General features: G+C 38.1%; 1 protein-coding gene across 1 annotated transcript in view; it reads right to left on the bottom strand.

Annotated features, from left to right (window-relative positions):
• Positions 1–5513: 5513 nt before the first annotated feature.
• LOC115525462 (beta-galactosidase-1-like protein 3) overlaps positions 5514–23814 on the bottom strand; it is a 66925-nt gene continuing 48624 nt past the window's right edge. The window contains exons 19-20 of the mRNA XM_030332664.1: positions 5720–5836; positions 5514–5579 (exon numbers count right to left, since the gene is read on the bottom strand). Of these exons, the coding sequence (XP_030188524.1) occupies positions 5514–5579; positions 5720–5836 (183 nt within the window). The remainder of the gene's footprint in view (positions 5580–5719; positions 5837–23814) is intronic.

Below are 23814 nucleotides of genomic sequence, written 5' to 3'. Positions count from 1 at the left end.
TCATACATTGTTGGTGGGAATGTAAAGTGGTATAGCCACTTAGGAAAACAATTTGGTGTTCCCTTAAAAAATTAAACATAGAGTTACCATGTGTTCCAGCAATTCCACCCCTAAGGGTATACCCAAGAGAACTGAAAAGATATGTTCACACACAAATTTGTGTGTGCATGTTCATAGCAGTATTACTCACAATAGCCAAATAAGTGGAAATAACTCAAATATTCACCCACTGATGGATGGATAAACAAATGTGGTATCCATATAACGAAATTTTAATTAATCCCTAAGGAATGAAGTACGGATACATGCTATGACATGAATGATTTTTATAAGCCTTATGCCAAATGAAAGAAGCCAGTCACAGAGGGCCACATATTATATGATTCTATGTAAGTGAAATGTTCAGAATAGGTGAGCACATAGAGATAGAAAGTAGATTAGTGTTGCTAGGAGCTGGGGATGAGGGCAGGGGGGTAACAATGGGTACATGTTCAGAATGATGAAATATTCTGGATTTAGATGATGGTTTCACAACACACTACACTATGAACTTACTACATATTACACTAAAAACTACGGAGCTGTAAATTTTAAAAGGGTAGATATTCTAGTATATGAACCATATCTCAATTTCAAAAATTTTCTCAAGTGTAAAGTACTTCTATTTGTGTTTTTTTATGTATAGAACTAGAAATTTTTGCTTTATATATTCTGAGGCTAAATTTTTAGGAACATACAACTCTAGAAACATATCTTTCTCATGAATTTAATCTTTTATTACTCTTAGTAATCCTCGATACCTAGTAACACCTATTGCCATTCAGTCTGCTTGCCTGATATTAATATGGTTACTCTAGTTTTTTTTTATAAGAATTTGCATGGTATGTATACATTTTTATTCCTAGTTGAAGTATAGTTGACATATTTTGTATTAGTTTCAGGTGGACAACACAGTAATTCAGCAATTATATACATTACAAAATGCTCACCACAATAAATATAGTTAACCATCCATCATACAAAGTTATTACAATATCATTGACTATATTCCCTATGCTGTGCTTTTCATCCCTATGTTTTATTTATTTTGTGACTAGAAGTTTGTGCCTCTTAATCCCTTTTACCTATTTTACCCTATACCTTCAGCCCCCTCTCCTCTAGCAACTACCAATTTGTTCTCTGTATTTATGAGTCTGTTTCTGTTTGTGCACTTATTTTGTTTTTTAGATTCCACATGTACATGAAATCATATGGCATTTGTCTTTCTTTGTCTTATTTCACTTAGCATAATACCCTCTAGGTCTATCTATGACATTGTGACTGGCAAGATTTCAACCTTTTATGGCTGCATAATACTCCATTGTATATTTACACCACTTCTTCTTTATACATTCATCTATCCATGGACATGTGTTGCTTCCATATCCTGGCTGTTGTAAATAGTGTTGCAATAAACGCAAAGGTGCACATATTTTTTCAAATTACTGTTTTTGTTTTCTTCAGGTAAATACCAAGTAGTGGAACTGCTGGATCATATGGTATTTCTATTTTAAATTTTTTTTGAGGAACCTCCATACTGTTTTCATAGTAGCTGCAAGAAATTTACCCTCCCACCAAAAATGCACGAAGGTTCCCTTTTCTCCACATCCTCACTGACCCTTGGTACTTCTTGTTTTGTTTGTTTTCGATGCTAGCCATTCTGACTGTTGTAAAGTTATATCTCATGATTTTGATTTGCATTTCCCTTGTGATTAGTGATATTGAGCATCTTTTCATGTGTCTGTTGGCCATCTGTATCTTTTTTCGGCAAAACATTTATGGTCGTCTGCCCATTTTTAAATCAGATCATTTGGTTTCTTGGTGTTAAGTTGTGTGAGTTCTTTATATATTTTGAAATTAATTCCTTATCAGCTATATCATTTGCAAATACTTTCTCCCATTTAGTAGGTTGCCCTTTTTTTTTTGTCGTTTCCTTTGTTGTGCAAAATTGTTTAGTTTGGTAAAGTCCTGGTTGTTTATGTTTGCTTTTGTTTCCCTCACCTGGGGAGACATATCTAGAAAATATTGCTAAGGCTGATTCCAAAAGTTTACAACCTATGTTTTCTTTTAGTTTTATGATTTCAGGTCTTACATTTACATCTTTAATCCATTTTGCGTTTACTTTTATATGTGGTGTAAGACAATGGTCCAGTTTCATTCTTTTGCAAGAAGCTGTCCAACTTTTCCAACATCATTTATAGAAGAGACTGTCTTTTCCCCATTGTATATTTTTGTTACCTTTGTTGTAAATTAATTCTCCATACAAGCTTGAGTTTATCTCTGGGCTCTCTATTTTATTCTATTGGTCTGTGTGTTTATTTTTGTGTCAGTTCCATTCAGATTACTATAGCTTTGTAATATAGTTTGAAATCTTGGATTGTGATACCTCCATCTTTGTTCTTCTTTCTCAAGATTGTTTTGGCTAGTTGGGGGTCTTTGTGGTTTCATAAAAATTTTGGGATTCTTGGTTCTAGTTTTGTGACAAGTGCTATCGGTATTTTGATAGGGACTGCATTGAATTTGTAGATTGCTTTGGGTAGTAAGGACATTTAATATTAATTCTTCCAATTCATGAGCATGGTATATTTTTCCATTTATTTGTGTTGTCTTCAATTTCTTTCATCAATGTCTTATAGTTTTCAAAGTTCAGGATTTTTGTTTCCATGGTTAAATATATTCTTGGTATTTTATTCTTTTCAATGTCATTGTAAATGGGATCATTTAATTTTTCTCTCTGCTAATTCATGCATGGTATATTTTTATCTTAACTTTCTATCATTTTGTGTACCAGATTAAAGGTATATCTCTTATAAGTCTATTTCATTTTTATCGTGTCTTACAACTTTTACCTTTTAGTTAGAGGATTTAGTACATTTACAAAATTTGCTATGGTTGCTAATATATTTGTATTTATTTCTACTATCTTAATATGTACTTTCTATTTGTACCTATTTTGTTCATTTTTGTTTATCTTTGGGAGAGAGAGAGACAGAGGACAAGCAGGGGAGGGGCAGAGAGAGAGAGAGGGAGACAGAGAATCCTAAGTGGGCTCTGCACTGACAGCAGAGAGCCCTGTGTGGAGCTCACAAACCATGGGATCATGACCTGAGCTGAAGTTGGATGCTTAACCCACTGAGCCACGCAGGTGTCCCTCGTACTCATTTTTAACTTTATTCACTCCTTTTTACCTTTTATTGGTTACATTTTTAGTTGTTTTTTTTTCCCCCTCATTCTATTTATACCCTTTAGATTTTTTTTTTTTTAAGTAGGGTCCATGTCCAATATGGGGCTTAAACTCATGACTCTGAGACCAAGAGTCACATGCTTTACTGACTAAGCCAGCCAGGCAGCCCCTAGATAATAAAGTCTAAAGTTAAGATCTGAGCATTACAGAAACTTTAGCGCTCTCTCTCTCTCTCTCTTTTTGCAGTCACAGCATCTCACCTTAGATATTTTCTCCTGGTCTTATAATTTATATAGATTTTGCCCTCAAATTAGACATTAGTATATTTTTTATTCAATTAATGTTTGTTTACATGTATTTGAATATTTGTCAACATCCTTCCTTACTTCACATTTTTTCTTGAACCTCAAACATTCCCACTGGGGTTATTTTCTTTCTGCTGACAGAACAGGCCTTAGAATATCTTTTCTTAGCTGAGGTTCCCAGAGAGACTTAAGCTGTAATGCCCTAAGGCACCTGTGGTCTGTAAAGAATTAACTTTCCTAACATGCATCGATAGGAAATAAGAAACGATTAGAAACTAGTCATTGAAAACATTTTCTGTAAGGTGTTATGGAACCCCAATTGAGAAAATCTGCCTCAGAATTCCCTTTAGAACATGGGTTTTTCTTTTTTTTTTTATGTTTATTTTTTCTTGAGTGAGGGAGAGACAGAGTGTGAGCAGGGGAGGGGCAGAGAGAGACACACACAGAATCTGGAACAGGCTCCAGGCTATGAGCTGTCAGCACAGAGTCTGATGCAGGGCTCAAACTCACAAACCGTGAGATCATGACCTAAGCCGAAGTAGAATGATTAACCCACTGAGCCATTCTGGTGCCCAAATGGATCTTTTGATGATAAAACCTTTTGGCACTTGTCTAAAAGATTTAAATTCTGTTTTGTTTTTCTTGGACAGTTTTGCTGGGTAGTGTTCTAAGCTGTGAGCACTTTTCTGTAAGCACACTGAAAAGATTACATCTTCTGGATAGTATTGTTGCATTAATATTTGGAAAAGACTGATGTAGGTATGAAGCTGAGGTATAACAGAAGAACAGATGTAAATAGACATGTATTCAAACACTTCTTTGAACCTTGGTTTCTCCATCTACAAAGTGGAAAAGCTACATGGTTGCTAAGATTAGAAATAATGTATATATCTCATTTGAAATATAACACATACTATGATCTTCATGATTATTATTTCTGTTTTTCTCTCTTGGTCTATAGTATATCCATAGATTTTATGAGTTTGAGTTGACAGCCCAGAGAATAAATTTTTATGTAGAAATTGTGTGGGTGCATGATAGAATTCTCCTTCAGTGAGCCAGCCAGTCAGATTATTGAGAAAGAAAATCATCTGGCTCCTCTGTCCTCATCCCAAGTAGGCAGGTTCCTTTCTTCCTTTTGACACCAGATTATTTGCTAAATTTCTTAGAGGCCTTAGGCACCATATCTAACTAAGTGATCAGATATTATTATAGTGCAATGGTTCGAATTTAGGTTAAGTGCTATAAGTTGATTATAAAAAATGTGATTAGTTTCCAATGGTATCATTTGAGGAAATTCACTGGACTAATATTTGTTCACTATGAGTAAGAGGTTTGACTATATACATATGGCTGAGGAATAAAAAGACACAGAGTACTCAATTCCAGGCTTTGCTGTCATACCCATCAGTACCCAGCAACCAAATTGCTATACCTTCTCTGGTTGGATGTGATCTACCATATCACCTTGGAGACACACAGAGTGTAGGGAAATGCCTGAAGACATTGTTCCTGGTGCCTTGTATTCCTCCCACCTACACACACACACACACACACACCAGGAATTTGCCCATCAGCATATACAGTACTTTCTCTGACATAGAGCAGTAATCCTTATTCTCTCTTAGGCCAGAGACTCTTTTTTTTCCCTCCCACCTGAGTAGGAACAAACATAAATAAAATTTGGTGCTATTTTATTCATATATGCCTAAAAGCACACTTGATCAGAGAATAAGAATATGCTAAGGATTAGGCATCTAACTGGGTAAATCAGTCATTGAAGATGTTGAAGACTTGTTAAAGCCTAAAATAGGCATGACATGGATATAGTATAATACTTATAATAATTTCCCTGTTGAGTTTTTAGGTTCTTTTTACATTTCTGCTATTGTAGGCAACACTGATTTTCTCAACATAAATCTTCCTACAAAAAAACTGCTTGTAGATGAGTTCCAACAATCTAAGAAATGTGTCATAACACAGTATTACAGCTTGGGTTCATCTATAGTTTGGATGTATGAACCACTCTTCCTTTTCTCAAACAGGATGATCTATGAAGAAAAGAAATGTTGACAGTAAGAAAGGGTAAGCCTATTCAGTACAGAATGGAAAAAAACCCTGAATTGCATTCTGGGCATGAAGGCAGATTTTAATGTTTATAAAACATAAAAGTAGGGATGGGGGGACTCACCTCATTGTCTCTTGGATGAAGCCAGGTACCAGGGAGGTAAAGTGTTTCCTGAGGTCCAATAATTGAATATCGCCCAAGGTTACGTCCATTGATGAACACAAACCCATAATTCCAGTTCTGAAAAGGATGGAATCTTGAGACATAGGAACAGATTCACACCGGCAAGGGAAAACCTAAGGCACTTTTGGGAGCGAGAGCAAGACTCAGTGCTTTGTGGCACTGAAAGTGGAAGTGAGTTTAGACTGGGATATGTTCTACCAAGCTGTAACTAGTTTAGGGATGACAGAGAAAAACACGAACCAACCCTTTAATGCCCCATGATATATTTTGCTGCAGGCTTTTTTTAAAGCTGTTGTTCTGTTTCCAGAGGTAACTACTAGGTCGTAAAGATGAATACTAATGCTAAGAACAGTTATAAAAGCTACACATTTTTTTAAAATCGGCTTGCAATACAATGATGAATGACAGAACTAACATCTAGGAAAAGAAAACTGAGAGACAAGAAGATATTGAGACAATTTTTCCACTAGAGGCATCTGCTTATTTAGAAAGAGGTGGCTGAGAAGCTGAGCAGAACCTTTCACAGCCTCACAAGTTTAGGGGAACAAAAGCTAGATACCATGGAATCTTACTAAGTAATTTACACTCTGGGTTGTGATCCTGAGGGGCTACACCTGAGGAGAAGAATAAACAAGAAATAGTCCGGCCATTGGATGGAAGCCTTGATTCAAATCATTTCAGTCCTCATAATTGTAGTAAGGTGATTACTAGTGTAACTAATCAATACAGAGGTGGATGTAAACCCTCTAACATCATTTTAGGCTTTGAATTATTTTTAGCATTTTTCATATATAATTTCTGGAACTCAACAAAAAATAATCAAGCAGATGATGTGGGGAAGACAATAAAATAAAATAAAATAAAATAAAATAAAATAAAATACTATAAATACAACACAATACAATACAAAAGAGGAACAAAAGACAATAAGAATAGATGCACAGGTGATGCAGATAATGGATTTACAAGTCATAGTCTTTAAAATAATTATGCTTATTAAATTAGTATTTTCGTAGAGTTCAAAGAAACGACCTAGAATTTTGTAAAAAAAGGAAGCTATAAAAAACATCTAAAATTATATAATGAAAATTCTAGAACTAAAAATTATAATAATTAAAATTAAGGATTTACCAGATGTTTTGAATAGCAGATTAGATACAGTAAATAGAGAATATAGCTAAATATAGAATTACTAAACTGAATAATAGGAGAGAAAGTTTTCAAAATTAAGCTGAGAGGAAAGAAGAATGAGAAGCACACAAGACAGGAAGAGGCACAAGGTATATGGCAAAATGGTCCAACATATAAAATTAGGGCCTCCGAAATGCTCCAGTTAAAAAACCTAAGATTTCTGGATTGCATGTTAAATAAAGCAGTTATATGATATTTATAAGAAAACAATCTAAACTATAAAGACATCAAACAAAATAAAAGAAAAAACATAAAAAGATAGACTAGATAAACCATAAGCAAAATGAAGTTGCTATGTCAGAAAATGTTGACGTTTAAGGTAAGGAGCACTACTAGAGGTAAAGTGAAACACCTCCTGATGATAAAAATCTTAATCTACTCTGAATGATAATGATATATTAAGAAGGTAAAAGTATAGATTCAGAATATATAAGCAAAATTGATGAAATAACAGGAGAAATAAAATTCACAACCATAGTCTAAAACATTCACACAATGTTTCAATAGCTAATAGGTAAAGTACACAGGAATCAATAAAGACACAATATTTAAAATAAGGTGATTAATAAAGTTGAACTAATTGACACATGTAGAAAATTGATCTAAAATACATGCAGAATATACCTGTTCTTTCAAGTATACATAATAATCTTTATAAATTTTACCCCATGGTGGACTAAACAAGTTTTGTATTTTAAAGTTCTCAGACCACAATGCAAAAAAAAAAAAAAAAAACCAAAAAACAATTGATAACAAAAAATAGTATAAAGTAGCCAAATATTTGGAAATTATGAAACATGTACACTTGTAAGTAACACAGAGGCCAAAACAAAAATCATGAGGGAAATTAGAACATATTTGAATTCATTGGTGTTGAAAATAAAACGTATAAAAACTTAAAGCACATATATCCAGAATAGACAAATCCATTGACACAAGGAGATAATTGTTTTTCAGGGGCTGAGGGGAGGGGAAGATGGGGAAGTAACTGCTTAATGGGTACAGGGTTTCCTTTTAGGGTTATAAAAGTGTTTTGGAACTAGATGAGGAATGGTTGCATTCATTGTAAATGCACTAAATGCCTCTGAATTGTGCACTTTAAAATGGTTAATTTTAGGGGCACCTGGTTGGCTCAGTTGGTTGTCTGACTCTTGATTTTGGCTCAGGTCATGATCTCATGGTTTGTGAGTTCAATCTCTGCATCAGGCTCTGCACTGACAGTGTGGAGCCTGCTTGGGATTCTCTCTAACCCTCTCTCCTTGCCCCTCCCCTGCTTACACACATGCACTCATTTATCTATCTCTGAAAATAAATAAACTTAAAATAACTTTTAAAATGGTTAATTTTATGTTAATGTGAATTTCACATCAATAAATGTTTTAAACTTATGGGATACAGCCAAATTCATATTTAAATGAAAAATAATTTCAATTCATATGTTAAAAAAGAATAAAAAGAAAGAAGATAACTACTAAGATAAAAAGTAGAACAAACAAAACACTTTACACTTCCAGAATGGCTATTATCAAAAACTTTAAAAAACAAATAAACAAGAAATAGCAAGTGTTGCCAAGGATGTGGATAAAACAAAACCCTCATGCACTGTTGGTGGGAATGTAAATTGGTATAGCTACTCTGGAAATCAGTATGGAGTTTCCTCCAAAAATTTAAAATGGAGGGGCACCTGGGTGGCTCAGTGGGTTAAGCATACAGCTCTCGATATTGACTCAGGTCATGATCTCACACTTTGTGGGTATAAGTTCCCTGTCTGGTTCAGTGTTGGCAGTATGGAACCTGCTTAGGATTCTCTCTCTTCCCTCTCTCTCTCTGCCCCTCTCCCACTTGCACTGTCTGTCTCTCTCAAAATAAATAAATAAACTTTTTTTAAAAAGATTTAAAATAGAATTACTAGGGGCGCCTGGGTGGCGCAGTCGGTTAAGCATCCGACTTCAGCCAGGTCACGATCTCGCGGTCCGTGAGTTTGAGCCCCGCGTCAGGCTCTGGGCTGATGGCTCAGAGCCTGGAGCCTGCTTCCGATTCTGTGTCTCCCTCTCTCTCTGCCCCTCCCCCGTTCATGCTCTGTCTCTCTCTGTCCCAGAAATGAATAAACGTTGAAAAAATAAATAAATAAATAAATAAATAAAATAGAATTACTATATGATCCAGTAATTGCACTACTAGGTATTTACCCAAAGAAAACAAAACATTAATTAAAAAAAATACATGCATCTCTATGTTTATTACAGCATTATTTATAATAGTCAAGATATGATAGCAACCCAAGTACCCATGGATAGGTGAATGGATAAGGAAGTTGAGTAAATGGAATATTACTCAGCCATAAAAAAGAATGAGATCTTACAATTTGCATCAACATGGATGGACCTAGAGGTATTAATTCCAAGTGAAATAAGTCATACAGAAAGATACCATATGATGTCGTTCATACGTGAAATTTAAATAACAAAACAAATTAACAAAGAAAAATAGATACAAGTGAGAAAACAGACTCTTACATACAGAGAACAAACTAGTGGTTGCCAGAAGGAAGGTGAGTGGAGGAATGGGTGAAATAGGTGATGGGGACTGAGAGTACTCTCATCTTCATGAGCACTGAGAAATGTATCTAATTGGTGAATCATTATATTGTACATCTAAAACTAACATAACACTGGATGTTAATTATACTTGAATAAAAATCTTTAAAAAGCAAAACAATAGAACTAGGTGATGGGAAATTATTAGTATTTAGAATTTGGACCATTAAAGTAATATATGTTAGAAAAATATTTTTAAATGCTTAATATTTTATTTTATTTTATTTTAAGGTTTATTTATTTTTATCATGTGAGTGGGGGAGAGGCAGAGTGAGAGGGGGAAGACAATCCAAAGTGGGCTCTGTGTTGACAGCAGACATCCTGACATGGGGCTTGAACCCATGAACTGCAAGATCATGACCTGAGCCAAAGTCAGATGCTTAACTGACTGAGCCACCTAGATGCCCCAATATATTTTTATTTTAAAATAGTTTCAGATTGGTTGCCTGGGTGGCTCCATCGGTTAAATGTCTGACTTTGGCTCAGGTCATGATCTCATGGTTCGTGAGTTTGAGCCCCACATTAGGCTCTGTGCTGACAGCTCAGAGCCTGGAGCCTGCTTCAGATTCTGTGTCTTCCTCTCTGCTCTTCCCCCACTCATGCTCTCTCTCTCTCTCTCTCTCAAAAATAAATAAACATTAACAAAAATTAAAAAATTAAATAGTTTCAGATCTATAAGAAATTTGCAAAGATAGTACAGGATTTCACAAAAGAACAAAATAATAATAATAATAATAATAATAATAATAACAAAGGCAATGGAAGAAATGAAACAGAAAAGAACTATATAATACAGTAAAAGTCACAGCCAATCATTGATTCTTTGAAAGATTAATAAATTGGTAATATTCCAGTGAAACATAAAAAGGAACAAACATAATACATTGAAAATTCAGATGAAATGGAAAAATTCCCAGAAAAACAAATTTTATGAAAGCCAACTTTTAAAGAAACAAAATCTGAATAGTACTTTAATCTTGAAGGATTTTAATTCACACTTACAAACCTTACCACACACACAAAAAAATGTTAGCCCTACATGGTTCAACTAAGGAAATCTACCAAACATGTAATAAATAATACCAGGCTTACACACAATCATTTCTGGGGGTCTTAAAACTTGGTACCAAAATATGACTAAGATATTTCAGTCACGAATATAAACACAAAAGTAGTCTTAATATTTATAGTAGTCAGAGATAGAAGATGGAGGCATAGGAAGACGCTGGGCTCACCTCGTCCAGCTGATCACTTAGATTCCACCCACATCGGCCTAAATAACCCAGAAAATCGCCAGAACACTAGCAGAACGGACTCCCCTGAGCCAAGAGGCCCACAGAAGAGGGTAGGAAGGGCAGAGAGGCAGTGTATGCTACACAGACTGGCAGTAGGGAACCAGGGCAGTGGAGGGGCAGCCTGCCCAGCAAGGCAGAGCCCCAAAGTCTGGCTCACAAAGGTGGAGGGGCTGGATTCTGTGGGTCTGACAGCCAGTGGGACTTAACATCTGGAATGTTAAAAGTCAATAGCTCTGCTCTCAGAGAGTGGGGAGGGCGAGAGGACACCAGGAGGGAAAGTTGTTGAGTCCTGGAAGACAGAGCTCAGTTTGGCAGGTGAACAAAGGCGCTGGCAAGTGCAATCTCCCTCTCCCATCCCTCAGCCTAAATTCCAAAGGGAACCAGTTCCCATTACTGAACTTGCTTGCACTGCAAAAATGCCCAACACTGTGCTTCTGTGGATCCATCCCTCCGACCAGCCTGCCTCTCTCCCAATGCTGCAGGGCTCTTCACGCAGGGGACCACCAACAGCAAAGCCAGCTGTGCCTGCCCCTCCCACCCCTGTGCACCTTGCGGACCCACCCCGGCTAATACGCCAGATCCCATAGAAGCAGCACCACAAGCCTGGCAGTGGGCAAGTGGCTCAGACAGGAGCTACACCACTCCACAGTGAGTCCTTGCCCCTGGGAGAGGGGAAGATAAGGTACACACCAGTCTGACTGTGGACCCAGCGGTGGGCTGGGGGCAGACATCGGATCTGACTGTGCCCCACCCACCAACACAAGTTACTCTGGACAGCACAGGAGAAGTGCCCAGCAGTTCAGAGCCACAGCAGGGACTACCCCAAATAGTGAAACGGAAGAATTCTCCTAAAAAGAAACTCCAGGAAGTAGCGACAGCTAATGAATTGAAAAAAAAAACGATTTAGGCAATATAACAGAACAAAAATTTAGAATAATAGTCATAAAATTAATCGCTGGGCTTGAAAAAAGCACAGAGGACAGCAGAGAGTCTATTACTACAGAGATCAAGGGACTAAGAAATAGTCATGAGGAGCTAAAAAATGCTATAAATGAGATGCAAAATAAAATGGAGGCAGCCATAGCATGGATTGAAGAGGCAGAGGAGAGAATAGGTGAATTAGAAGATAAAATTATGGAAAAAAGGAAGCTGAGAAAAAGAGAGACAAAAAAACCCAGAGTATGAGGGGAGAACTAGAGAACTAAGTGATGCAATCAAATGGAACAATATCCATATCATACGAATTCCAGAAGAAGACAGAAAGGGGCTGAAGGTGTACTCAAAAAAAATCATAGCTGAGAACTTCCCTATCTGGGGAAGGAAACAGGCATTGAAATCCAAGAGGCGCAGAGAACATCCTTCAGACATAACTTGAATCGATCTTCTGCATGACATATCATAGTGAAACTGGCAAAATACAAGGATAAAGAGAAAATTCTGAAAGCAGGTATGGGGGATCCTGGGAAGATGGCGGCGTAGGAGGACGCTGGGCTCACTACACGTCCTGCTTATCACTTAGATTCCACCTACACCTGCCTAAATAACCCAGAAAACCACCAGAAGACTAGCAGAATGGAATCTCCGGAGCCAAGCACAGACGAGAGGCCCACGGAAGAGGGTAGGAAGAGCGGTGAGGTGGTGCGTGCTCCACGGACTGGCGGGAGGGAGCCGGGGTGGAGGAGTGGCCCGCCAGCCAAGCAGAGCCCCCAAGTCTGGCTTGCAAAAGTGGAGTGGCCAGACGGAGTGTGTTCCGACAGCAAGCGGGACTTGACATCTGGAAGGTTATAAGCTAACAGCTCTGCTCAGAGAAGGGAGGGCTGGAGGACAACAGGAGAGAGAGTTGTTGAGCCCTGATGACAGAGCACAGCTTGGCAGGGAACAAAGGCGCTTGCCAGCGCCATCTCCCTTGCCCTTCCCCCAGCCAAAATCCCAAAGGGAACCAGTTCTTGCCAGGGAACTTGCTTGCACCGCACAAACATCCAACGCTGTGCTTCTGCAGATCTACCCCTCCAGCGGGTCTGACTCCCTCCCGGTGCCCCAGGGCCCCTACTGAAGTGGATCTCCGAAGGAAAAGCGAGCTGAGCCTGCCCCTCAGCCCCTGTGCACCATGCCCTCGCCTACCCCTCCCGCCCCTGTGCACCATGCCGATCCACCCCAGCTAATACGCCAGATCCCCAGCACCACAAGCCTGGCAGTGTGCAAGTAGCCCAGACAGGCCACACCACCCCACAGTGAATCACGCCCTTAGGAGCATCTGACTGTGACCCCAGTGGTGGGCTGGGGGCAGACATCAGGTCAGACTGTGGCCCTGCCCACCATCACAAGTTATTGAAGACAGCACAGGGGAAGGGCCCTGCAGTCCTGCACCACTCCAGGGACTATGCAAAATGACAAAACGGAATAATTCTCCTCAGAAAAACGTCTAGGAAATAACAACAGCTAACGAACCGATCAAAAATGATTTAAACAATATAACAGAAGGTGAATTTAGAAAAATAGTCATAAAATTAATCACTGGGCTTGAAAACAGTATAAAGGACAGCAGAGAATCTCTTGCTACAGAGATCAAGGGGCTAAGGAACAGCCAGGAGGAGCTAAAAAATGCTACCAATGAACTGCAAAATAAAATGGAGACGACTACGGCTCGGATTGAAGAGGCAGAGGAGAGAATAGGTGAACTAGAAGATAAAATTATGGAAAAAGAAGAAGCCGAGAAAAAGAGAGATAAAAAAATCCAGGAGTAGGAGAGGAAAATTAGAGAACTAAGTGATGCACTAAAGAGAAATAATCTACGCATAATTGGTATTCCAGAGGAGGAAGAGAGAGGGAAAGGTGCTGAAGGTGTACTTGAAGAAATAATAGCTGAGAACTTCCCGGATCTGGGGAAGGAAAAAGGCATTGAAATCCAAGAGGCACAGACAACTCCCTTCAGACGTAATTTGAATCGATCTGGACGACATACCATAGTGAAACTGGCAAAATACAAGGATAAAGAGAAAATTCTGAAAGCAGCTAGAGATAAACGTGCTATAACATATAAAGGGAGACCTATAAGACTCGTGACCAATCTCTCTACTGAAACTTGGAGGGCCAGAAAGGAATGGCAGGAGATCTTTAATGTGATGAACAGAAAAAATATGCAGATGAGAATCCTTTATCCAGCAAATCTGTCATTTAGAATAGAAGGAGAGATAAAGGTCTTCCCCCCAAAAAACTGAAGGAATTCGTCACCACTAAACGGGCCCTACAAGAGATCGTAAGGGGGATCCTGTGAGACAAAGTTCTAGACACATCACTACAAGCATGAAACCTAGGGACATCACAATGAATCTACACCCATATCTTTCTATAATAACACTGAATGTAAATGGATTAAATGCGCCAACTAAAAGACAAGGGTATCAGAATGGATAAAAAACCAAGACCCATCCATTTGCTGTCTACAAGAGACTCATTTTAGACCTGAGGACACCTTCAGATTGAGAGGGAGGGGATGGAGAACTATTTATCATGCCACTGAAAGTCAAAAGAAAGCTGGAGTAGCCATACTTATATCAGACAAACTAGACTTTAAATTAAAGGCTATAACAAGAGATGAAGAAGGGCATTATATAATAATCACAGGGTCTATCCATCAGGAAGAGCTAACAATTATAAACGTCTATGCGCCTAATACAGGAGCCCCCAAATATATAAAACAATTACTCACAAACATAAGCAACCATATTGATAAGAATGTGGTAACTGCAGGGGACTTTAACACTCCACTTACAGAAATGGATAGATCATCTAGACACACGGTCAATAAAGAAACAAGGGCCCAGAATGATACATTGGATCAGATGGACTTGACAGATATATTTAGAACTCTGCGTCCCAAAGCAACACAATATACTTTTTTCTCGAGTGCACATGGAACATTCTCCAAGATAGATCACCTATTGGGTCACAAAACAGCCATTCATATGTATACAAGAATTGAAATCATACCATGCATACTTTCAGACCACAATGCTATGAAGCTTGAAATCAACCACAGGAAAAAGTCTGGAAAACCCCCAAAAGCATGGAGGTTAAAGAACACCCTACTAAAGAATGAGTGGGTCAACCAGGCAATTAGAGAAGAAATTAAAAAATATATGGAAACAAATGAAAATGAAAATACAACAATCCAAACGCTTTGGGATGCAGGAAAGGCAGTCCTGAGAGGAAAATACATTGCAATCCAGGCCTATCTCCAGAAACAAGAAAAATCCCAAATACAAACTCTAACAGCACACCTAAAGGAACTAGAAGCAGAACAGCAAAGGCAGCCTAAACCCAGCAGAAGAAGAGAAATAATAAAGATCAGAGCAGAAATAAACAATAAGGAATCTAAAAAAACTGTAGAGCAGATCAACGAAACCATGAGTTGGTTTTTTGAAAAAATAAACAAAATTGATAAACCTCTAGCCAGGCTTCTCAAAAAGAAAAGGGAGATGACCCAAATAGATAAAATCATGAATGAAAATGGAATTATTACAACCAATCCCTCAGAGATACAAGCAATTATCAGGGAATACTATGAAAAATTATATGCCAACAAACTGGACAACCTGGAAGAAATGCACAAATTCCTAAAAACCCACAAGCTTCCAAAACTCAATCAGGAGGAAATAGAAAGCTTGAACAGACCCATAACCAGCGAACAAATTGAATCAGTCATCAAAAATCTCCCAACAAATAAGAGTCCAGGACCAGATGGCTTCCCAGGGGAGTTCTACCAGACGTTTAAAGCAGAGATAATAACTATCCTTCTCAAAGTATTCCAAGAAATAGAAAGGGAAGGAAAACTTACAGACTCATTCTCTGAAGCGAGCATTACTTTGATTCCTAAACCAGAGAGAGACCCAACAAAAAAAGAGAACTACAGGCCAATATCCCTGATGAATATGGATGCAAAAATTCACAACAAGATACTAGCAAATTGAATTCAACAGCATATAAAAAGAATTATTCACCATGATCAAGTGGGATTCATTCCTGGGATGCAGGGCTGGTTCAACATTCGTAAATCAATCAATGTGATACATCACATTAATAAAAGAAAAGATAAGAACCATATGATCCTGTCAATCGATGCAGAAAAGGACTTTGACAAAATTCAGCAACGTTTCTTAATAAAAACCCTTGAGAAAGTTGGGATAGAAGGAACATACTTAAAGATCATAAAAGCCATTTATGAAAAGCCCACAGCTAACATCATCCTCAACGGGGAAAAACTGAGAGCTTTTTCCCTGAGATCAGGAACACGACAGGGATGTCCACTCTCACCAATGTTGTTTAACATAGTGTTGGAAGTGCTAGCATCAGCAATCAGACAACAAAAGGCAATCAAAGGCATCAAAATTGGCAAAGATGAAGTTAAGCTTTCACTTTTTGTGGATGACATGATATTATACATGGAAAATCCGATAGACTCCACCAAAAGTCTGCTAGAACTGATACATGAATTTAGCAAAGTTGCAGCATACAAAATCAATGTACAAATTAGTTGCATTCTTATACGCTAATAATGAAGCAAAAGAAAGACAAATTAAGAAACTGATCCCATTCACAATTGCTCCAAGAAGCATAAAATACCTAGGAAGAAACCTAACCAAAGATGTAAAAGCTCTGTATGCTGAAAACTATAGAAAGCTCATGAAGGAAATTGAAGAAGATATAAAGAAATGGGAAAACATTCCATGCTCATATATTGGAAAAATAAATATTGTCAAAATGTCAATACTACCCAAAACTATCTACACATTCAATGCAATCCCAATCAAAATTGCACCAGCATTCTTCTCGAAACTAGAACAAGCAATCCTAAAATTCATACGGAACCACAAAAGGCCCTGAATAGCCAAAGGAATTTTGAAGAAGAAGACCAAAGCAGGAGGCATCACAATCCCAGACATTAGCCTCTACTACAAAGCTGTAATCATCAAGACAGCATGGTATTGGCACAAAAACAGACACATAGACCAATGCAATAGAATAGAAACCCCAGAACTAGATCCACAAACGTATGGCCAACTAATCTTTGACAAAGCAGGAAAGAATATCCAATGGAAAAAAGACAGTCTCTTTAAAAAATAGTGCTGGGAGAACTGGACAGCAACATGCAGAAGGTTGAAACTAGACCACTTTCTCACACCATTCACAAAAATAAACTCAAAATGGATAAAGGACCTGAATGTGAGACGGGAAACCATCAAAACCTGAGAGGAGAAAGCAGGAAAAGACCTCTCTGACCTCAGCCACAGAAATTTCTTACTTGACAGATCCCTAAAGGCAAGGGAATTAAAAGCAAAAATGAACTACTGGGACCTTATGAAGATAAAAGGCTTCTGCACAGCAAAGGAAACAACCAACAAAACTAAAAGGCAACCAATGGAATGGGAAAAGATATTTGCAAATGACATATCAGACAAAGGGCTAGTATCCAAAACCTATAAAGAAACTCACCAAACTCCACACCCGAAAAACAAAGAATCCAGTGAAGAAATGGGCAGAAAACATGAATAGACACTTCTCTAAAGAAGACATCCAGATGGCTAACAGGCACATGAAAAGATGCTCAATGTCACTCCTCATCAAGGAAATACAAATCAAAACCACACTCAGATATCACCTCACTCCAGTCAGAGTGGCCAAAATGAACAAATCAGGAGACTATAGATGCTGGAGAGGATGTGGAGAAACGGGAACCCTCTTGCACTGTTGGTGGGAATGCAAACTGGTGCAGCCACTCTGGAAAACAGTGTGGAGGTTCCTCAAAAAAGTAAAAATAGACCTACCCTATGACCCAGCAATAGCACTGCTAGGAATTTATCCAAGGGATAGAGGAGTCCTGATGCATAGGGACACTTGTACCCCAATGTTTATAGCAGCACTCTCAACAATAGCCAAATTATGGAAAGAGCCTAAATGTCCATCAACTGATGAATGGATAAAGAAATTGTGGTTTATATACACAATGGAATACTATGTGGCAATGAGAAAGAATGAAATATGGCCCTTTATAGCAACGTGGATGGAAGTGGAGAGTGTTATGCTAAGTGAAATAAGCCATACAGAGAAAGACAGATACCATATGGTTTCACTCTTATGTGGATCCTGAGAAACTTAACAGAAACCCATGGGGGAGGGGAAGGTAATAAACCAAAAGAAAAAGAGGTTAGAGTGGGAGAGAGCCAAAGCATAAGAGACTGTTAAAAACTGAGAACAAACTGAGGGTTGATGGGGGTGGGAGGGAGGGGAGGGTGGGTGATGGGTATTGAGGAGGGCACCTTTTGGGATGAGCACTGGGTGTTGCATGGAAACCAATTTGACAATAAACTTCATATATTGAAAAAAAAATGAAAGCAGGTATGGATAAATGGGCCCTAACATACAAAGGTAGACACATAACGGTAGTAGCAGACCTATCTACTGAAACTTGGCAGGCCAGAAAGGAATGGCAGGAAATCTTCAAAATGATGAACAGAAAAAAATATGCAGCGAAGAATCCTTTACCCAGAAAGTCTGTGATTCAGAATACAAGGAGAGATAAAGGTTTTCACAAACAAAAACTGAAGGAATTCATCACCACTAAACCAGCCCTACAAGAGATCCTAAGGGGAACTCTGTGTGTGAAATGTTGCAAGGACCACAAAGTACCAGAGACATCAGTACAAGCATGAGCCCTACAGATATCACAATGACTCTAAACCCATATCTTTCACTAATAACAGTGGATGTAAAGGGACTGAATGCTCCAACCAAAAGACATAGGGCATTAGAATGGATAAAAAAAACAACACCCCTCTATTTACTGTCTACAGGAGACTCATTTTAGACCCCAGGACACCTTCAGATTGCGAAGGAGGGGATGGAGAACTATCTATCATGCTACTGGAAGTCAAAAGAAAGCTGGAGTAGCCATACTCATATCAGACAAACTAGACTTTAAATTAAAGGCTGTACCAAGCGATGAAGAAGGGCTTTATATAAGAATTACAGGGTCTATCCATCAGGAAAAGCTAACTATTATAAATGTCTATGCGTGGAATGCAGGAGCCCCCAAATATATAAAACAATCACAAACATAAGCAACTTATTGATAAGAATGTGGTAATTGCAGGGGACTTTAATACTCCACTTACAACAATGGATAGATCATCTAGACACAGGATCAGTAAAGAAACAAAGGCCCTGAAATATACATTGGATCAGATAGACTTGACAGATATATTTAGAACTCTGCATCCAAAAGCAACTGAATATACTTTCTTCTCGAGTGCACATGGAGCATTCTCTAAGATAGATCCCATACTGGGTCACAAAACAGCCCTTCATAAGTATAAAAGAGTTGAGATCATACCATGCACACTTTCAGACCACAATGCTATCAAACTTGATACCAACCACAGGAAAAAGCCTGGAAAACTTCCAAAAGCATGGAGGTTAAAGAACACCCTACTAAAGAATGAATGGGTCAACCAGGCAATTACAGAAGAAATTTGAAAATACATGGGAACAAATGAAGATGAAAATACAGCAATATAAAAGCTTAGGATGCAGGAAAGGCAGTCCTGAGAGGAAAATACATTGCAATCCAGGCCTATCTCAAGAAACAAGATAAATCACAAATATAAAATCTAACAGCACACTTAAAGGAAATAGAATCAGAAGAGCAAAGACACCCCAAACCCAGCAGAAGAGAAATAATAAATATCGGAGCAGAAATAAACAATATAGAACCTAAAAAACAGTAGGAAGATCAATGATACCAAGAGTTGGTTTTTTGGAAAAAACAAAACAAAACAAAACAAAACAAAACAAAATGGAGAAACCTCTAGCTAGGTTTCTCAAAAAGAAAAGGGAGAGAACCCAAATAGATAAAATCATGAATGAAAATGGAGTTACTACAACCAATCCCTCAGAGATACAAACAATTATCAGGGAATACTATGAAAAATTATATGCCAACAAACCGGACAACCTGGAAGAAATGGACACATTCCTAAGCACCCACACACTTCCAAAACTGAAACAGGAAGGAATAGAAAACTTGAACAGACCCATAACCAGCGAAGAAATTGAATCAGTTATCCAAAATCTCCCAACAAATAAGAGTCCAGGACCAGATGGCTTCCAGGGGAGTTCTACCAGACGTTTAAAGCAGAGATAATACCTATCCTTCTCAAGCTATTCCAAGAAATAGAAAGGGAAGGAAAACTTCCAGACTCATTCTCTGAAGCCAGTATTACTTTGATTCCTAAACCAGAGAGAAACCCAGCAAAAAAAAAAGAGAACTACAGGCCAATATCCCTGATGAATATGGATGCAAAAATTCTCAATAAGATACTAGCAAATCGAATTCAACAGCATATAAAAAGAATTATTCACCATGATCAAGTGGTATTCATTCCTGGGATGCAGGGCTGGTTCAACATTCACAAATCAATCAATGTGATACATCACATTAATAAAAGAAAAGATAAGAACCATATGATCCTCTCAATCGATGCAGAAAAAGCATTTGACAAAACTCAGCATCTTTCTTCATAAAGACACTTGAGTGAGAGTCAGATAGAAGGAACATACTTAAAGATCATAAAAGCCATTTATGAAAAGCCCACAGCTAACATCATCCTCAATGGGGAAAAACTGAGAGCTTTTTCCCTGAGATCAGGAACACGACAGGGATGCCCACTCTCACTGCTGTTGTTTAACATAATGTTGGAAGTGCTAGCATCAGCAATCAGACAACAAAAGGCAATCAAAGGCATCAAAATTGGCGAAGATGAAGTAAAGCTTTTCCTTTTTTCAGATGACATGATACTCTACATGGAAAACCCGACAGACTCCACCAAAAGTCTGCTAGAACCGATAAATGAATTCAGCAAAGTCACTGGATACAAAATTAATGTACAGAAATCAGTTGCATTCTTATACACCAATAATGAAGCAACAGAAAGACAATTAAAGAAACTGATCCCATTCACAACTGCACCAAGAGTCATAAAATACCTAGGAATAAACCTAACCAAAGATGTAAAAGCTCAGTATGCTGAAAACTATAGAAAGCTTATGAAGGAAATTGAAGAGGATACAAAGAAATGGAAAAAACATTCTGTGCTCATGGATTGGAAGAATAAATATTGTCAAAATGTCAATACTACCCAAAGCTATCTACACATTCAATGCAATCCCAATAAAAATTGCACCAGAATTCTTCTCAAAGCTAGAAAAAGCAATCCTAGGGGCGCCTGGGTGGCTCAGTTGGTTAAGCGTCCGACTTCAGCTCAGGTCACGATCTCACGGTCCGTCAATTCGAGCCCCGCTTGGGCTCTGGGCTGATAGCTCAGAGCCTGGAGCCTACTTCCAATTCTGTGTCTCCCTCTCTCTCTGCCCCTCCCCCGTTCATGCTCTGTCTCTCTCTGTCTCAAAAATAGATAAACTTTAAAAAAAATTAAAAAAAAGAAAAAGCAATCCTAAAATTTGTATGGAACCACAAAAGACTCTGAATAGCCAAAGTAATATTGAAGAAGAAGACCAAAGCAGGAGGCATCAAAATCCCAGACTTTAGCCTCTACTACAAAGCTGTAGTCATCAAGACAGTATGGTATTGGCACAAAAACAGACACATAGACCAATGGAATTGAATAGAGACTCCAGAATTGGACCCACAAATGTGTGGCCAACTAATCTTTGACAAAGCAGGAAAGAATATCCAATGGAAAAAAGACAGTCTCTTTAAAAAATGGTGCTGGGAGAACTGGACAGCAACATGCAGAAGACTGAAACTAGACCACTTTCTTACACATTCACAAATGTAAACTCAAAATGGATGAAGGACCTGAATGTGAGACAGGAAACCATCAAAACCCTAGAGGAGAAAGCAGGAAAAAACCTCTCTGACCTCAGCCACAGAAATTTCTTACTTGACACATCTCCAAAGGCAAAGAATTAAAAGCAAAAATGAACTATTGGAACCTCATGAAGATAAAAAGCTTCTGCACTGCAAAGGAAACAATCAACAAAACTAAAAGGCAACCAATGGAATGGGAAAAGATATTTGCAAATGACATATCGGACAAAGGGCTAGTATCCAAAATCTATAAAGAAACTCACCAAACTCCACACCCGAAAAACAAAGAATCCAGTGAAGAAATGGGCAGAAAACATGAATAGACACTTCTCTAAAGAAGACATCCAGATGGCCAACAGGCACATGAAAAGATGCTCAATGTCGCTCCTCATCAGGGAAATACAAATCAAAACCACACTCAGATACCACCTCATGCCAGTCAGGGTGGCCAAAATGAACAAGTCAGGAGACTATAGATGCTGGAGAGGATGTGGAGAAATGGGAACCCTCTTGCACTGTTGGCGGGAATGCAAACTGGTGCAGCCACTCTGGAAAACAGTGTGGAGGTTCCTCAAAACATTAAAAGTCAATCTACCCTGTGACCCAGCAATAGCACTGCTAGGAATTTTCCCAAGGGATACAGGAGTACTGATGCATAGGGACACTTGTACCCCAATGTTTATAGCAGCACTTTCAACAATAGCCAAATTGTGGAAAGAGCCTACATGTCCATCAACTGATGAATGGATAAAGAAGTTGTGGTTTACATACACAATGGAATACTACGTGGCAAAGAGAAAGAATGAAATATGGAGAGTGTTATGCTAAGTGAAATAAGTCATACAGAGAAAGACAGTTACCTGATGTTTTCACTCTTATGTGGATCCTGAGAAACTTAACAGAAGACCATGGGGGAGTAGAAGGGGGGAAAAAAAGACAGAGAGGGAAGGAGTAAAACCATAAGAGACCCTTAAAAACTGAGAACAAACTGAGGGTTGGTGGGGGTGGTGGGAGGGGAAAATGGGTGATGGGCATTGAGGAGAGAACCTGTTGGGAGGAGCACTGGGTGTTCTATGGGAACCAATTTGACAATAAATTTCATATTAAAAAATAAAAAAAAAAAAAATATATATATATATATATATATATATATATATATATAGTAGCCAAACACTAGAAATAATATAAATGTCTATCAACAGTAGAATGATGGTTGAAGATTAAATAAAGTATGGTATTTTATAAAATGGAATCCTATACAACTATGAAAATGAATAAAGCCCCACAACATCATTTAATGGCTGAATCTCAGCAACAAAAAAAGCCACGCGGGGGTGGGGGGGGAAGGCAGTTCAACTTACATGAAGTCTAAAGAAGAAGCACTGAATTGGAGTGTTAGAAGTCAAGATAATAGTTAGAGAGGAGAGGCAGTGATTGGGAAGGGTGCTGACAATATTTTATTTTTTATTTCAAATAAATTACATGGTGTTCACTTTGTGATAATTTATTGAACTGTTCATTTATTTTGTGCATAATATTTCATGCATTTGTCATTATGTGTACATATAAAGCTATACTAGGTAAAAATTACTGCCCCCCCGAAGTTGCAGAATATAATTTAGGGAATGATCCCCTTCCTATTAATGGAATAATTGTGTATATGTTTTGGCAAAGTTATATATGAAATCGCACAAACTGTTGATATCACCAGCCTAATCCCCTGAACTCAGGAAATTTCTTATAGAAGTTTCTGTCTGTAAATATTTCCTTTTAGGAACTAAACTCCTAGAAGCTTCTACCTAGCTGTCAATCTTACCTTTAGAAAGAAACTAAGGTACTGCTGGAATAGAAAAAGAAATATTTGAGGACCACACCTGTGCAGAGGAACCAAAAATTGCCAGAAGTGACCTCAACCTCATGATAATGCTAAAACCCCTTCTGAATATCCATTCCAAGCCCTACTAAAAGGAGTCTGCTTTCCCATCTTTAAGGGGACAGGCTTTGGAAATTATTTTTCATGATCTCCTTGTAGGCAACTCCACTTGGTATAGTCTCTATCCATAACTCACC

The sequence above is a fragment of the Lynx canadensis genome, chromosome D1 (assembly GCF_007474595.2).
Source record: "Lynx canadensis isolate LIC74 chromosome D1, mLynCan4.pri.v2, whole genome shotgun sequence".
Taxonomy (NCBI): Eukaryota; Metazoa; Chordata; class Mammalia; order Carnivora; family Felidae; genus Lynx; species Lynx canadensis.
This window is presented reverse-complemented; position numbering and strand designations above follow the sequence as displayed.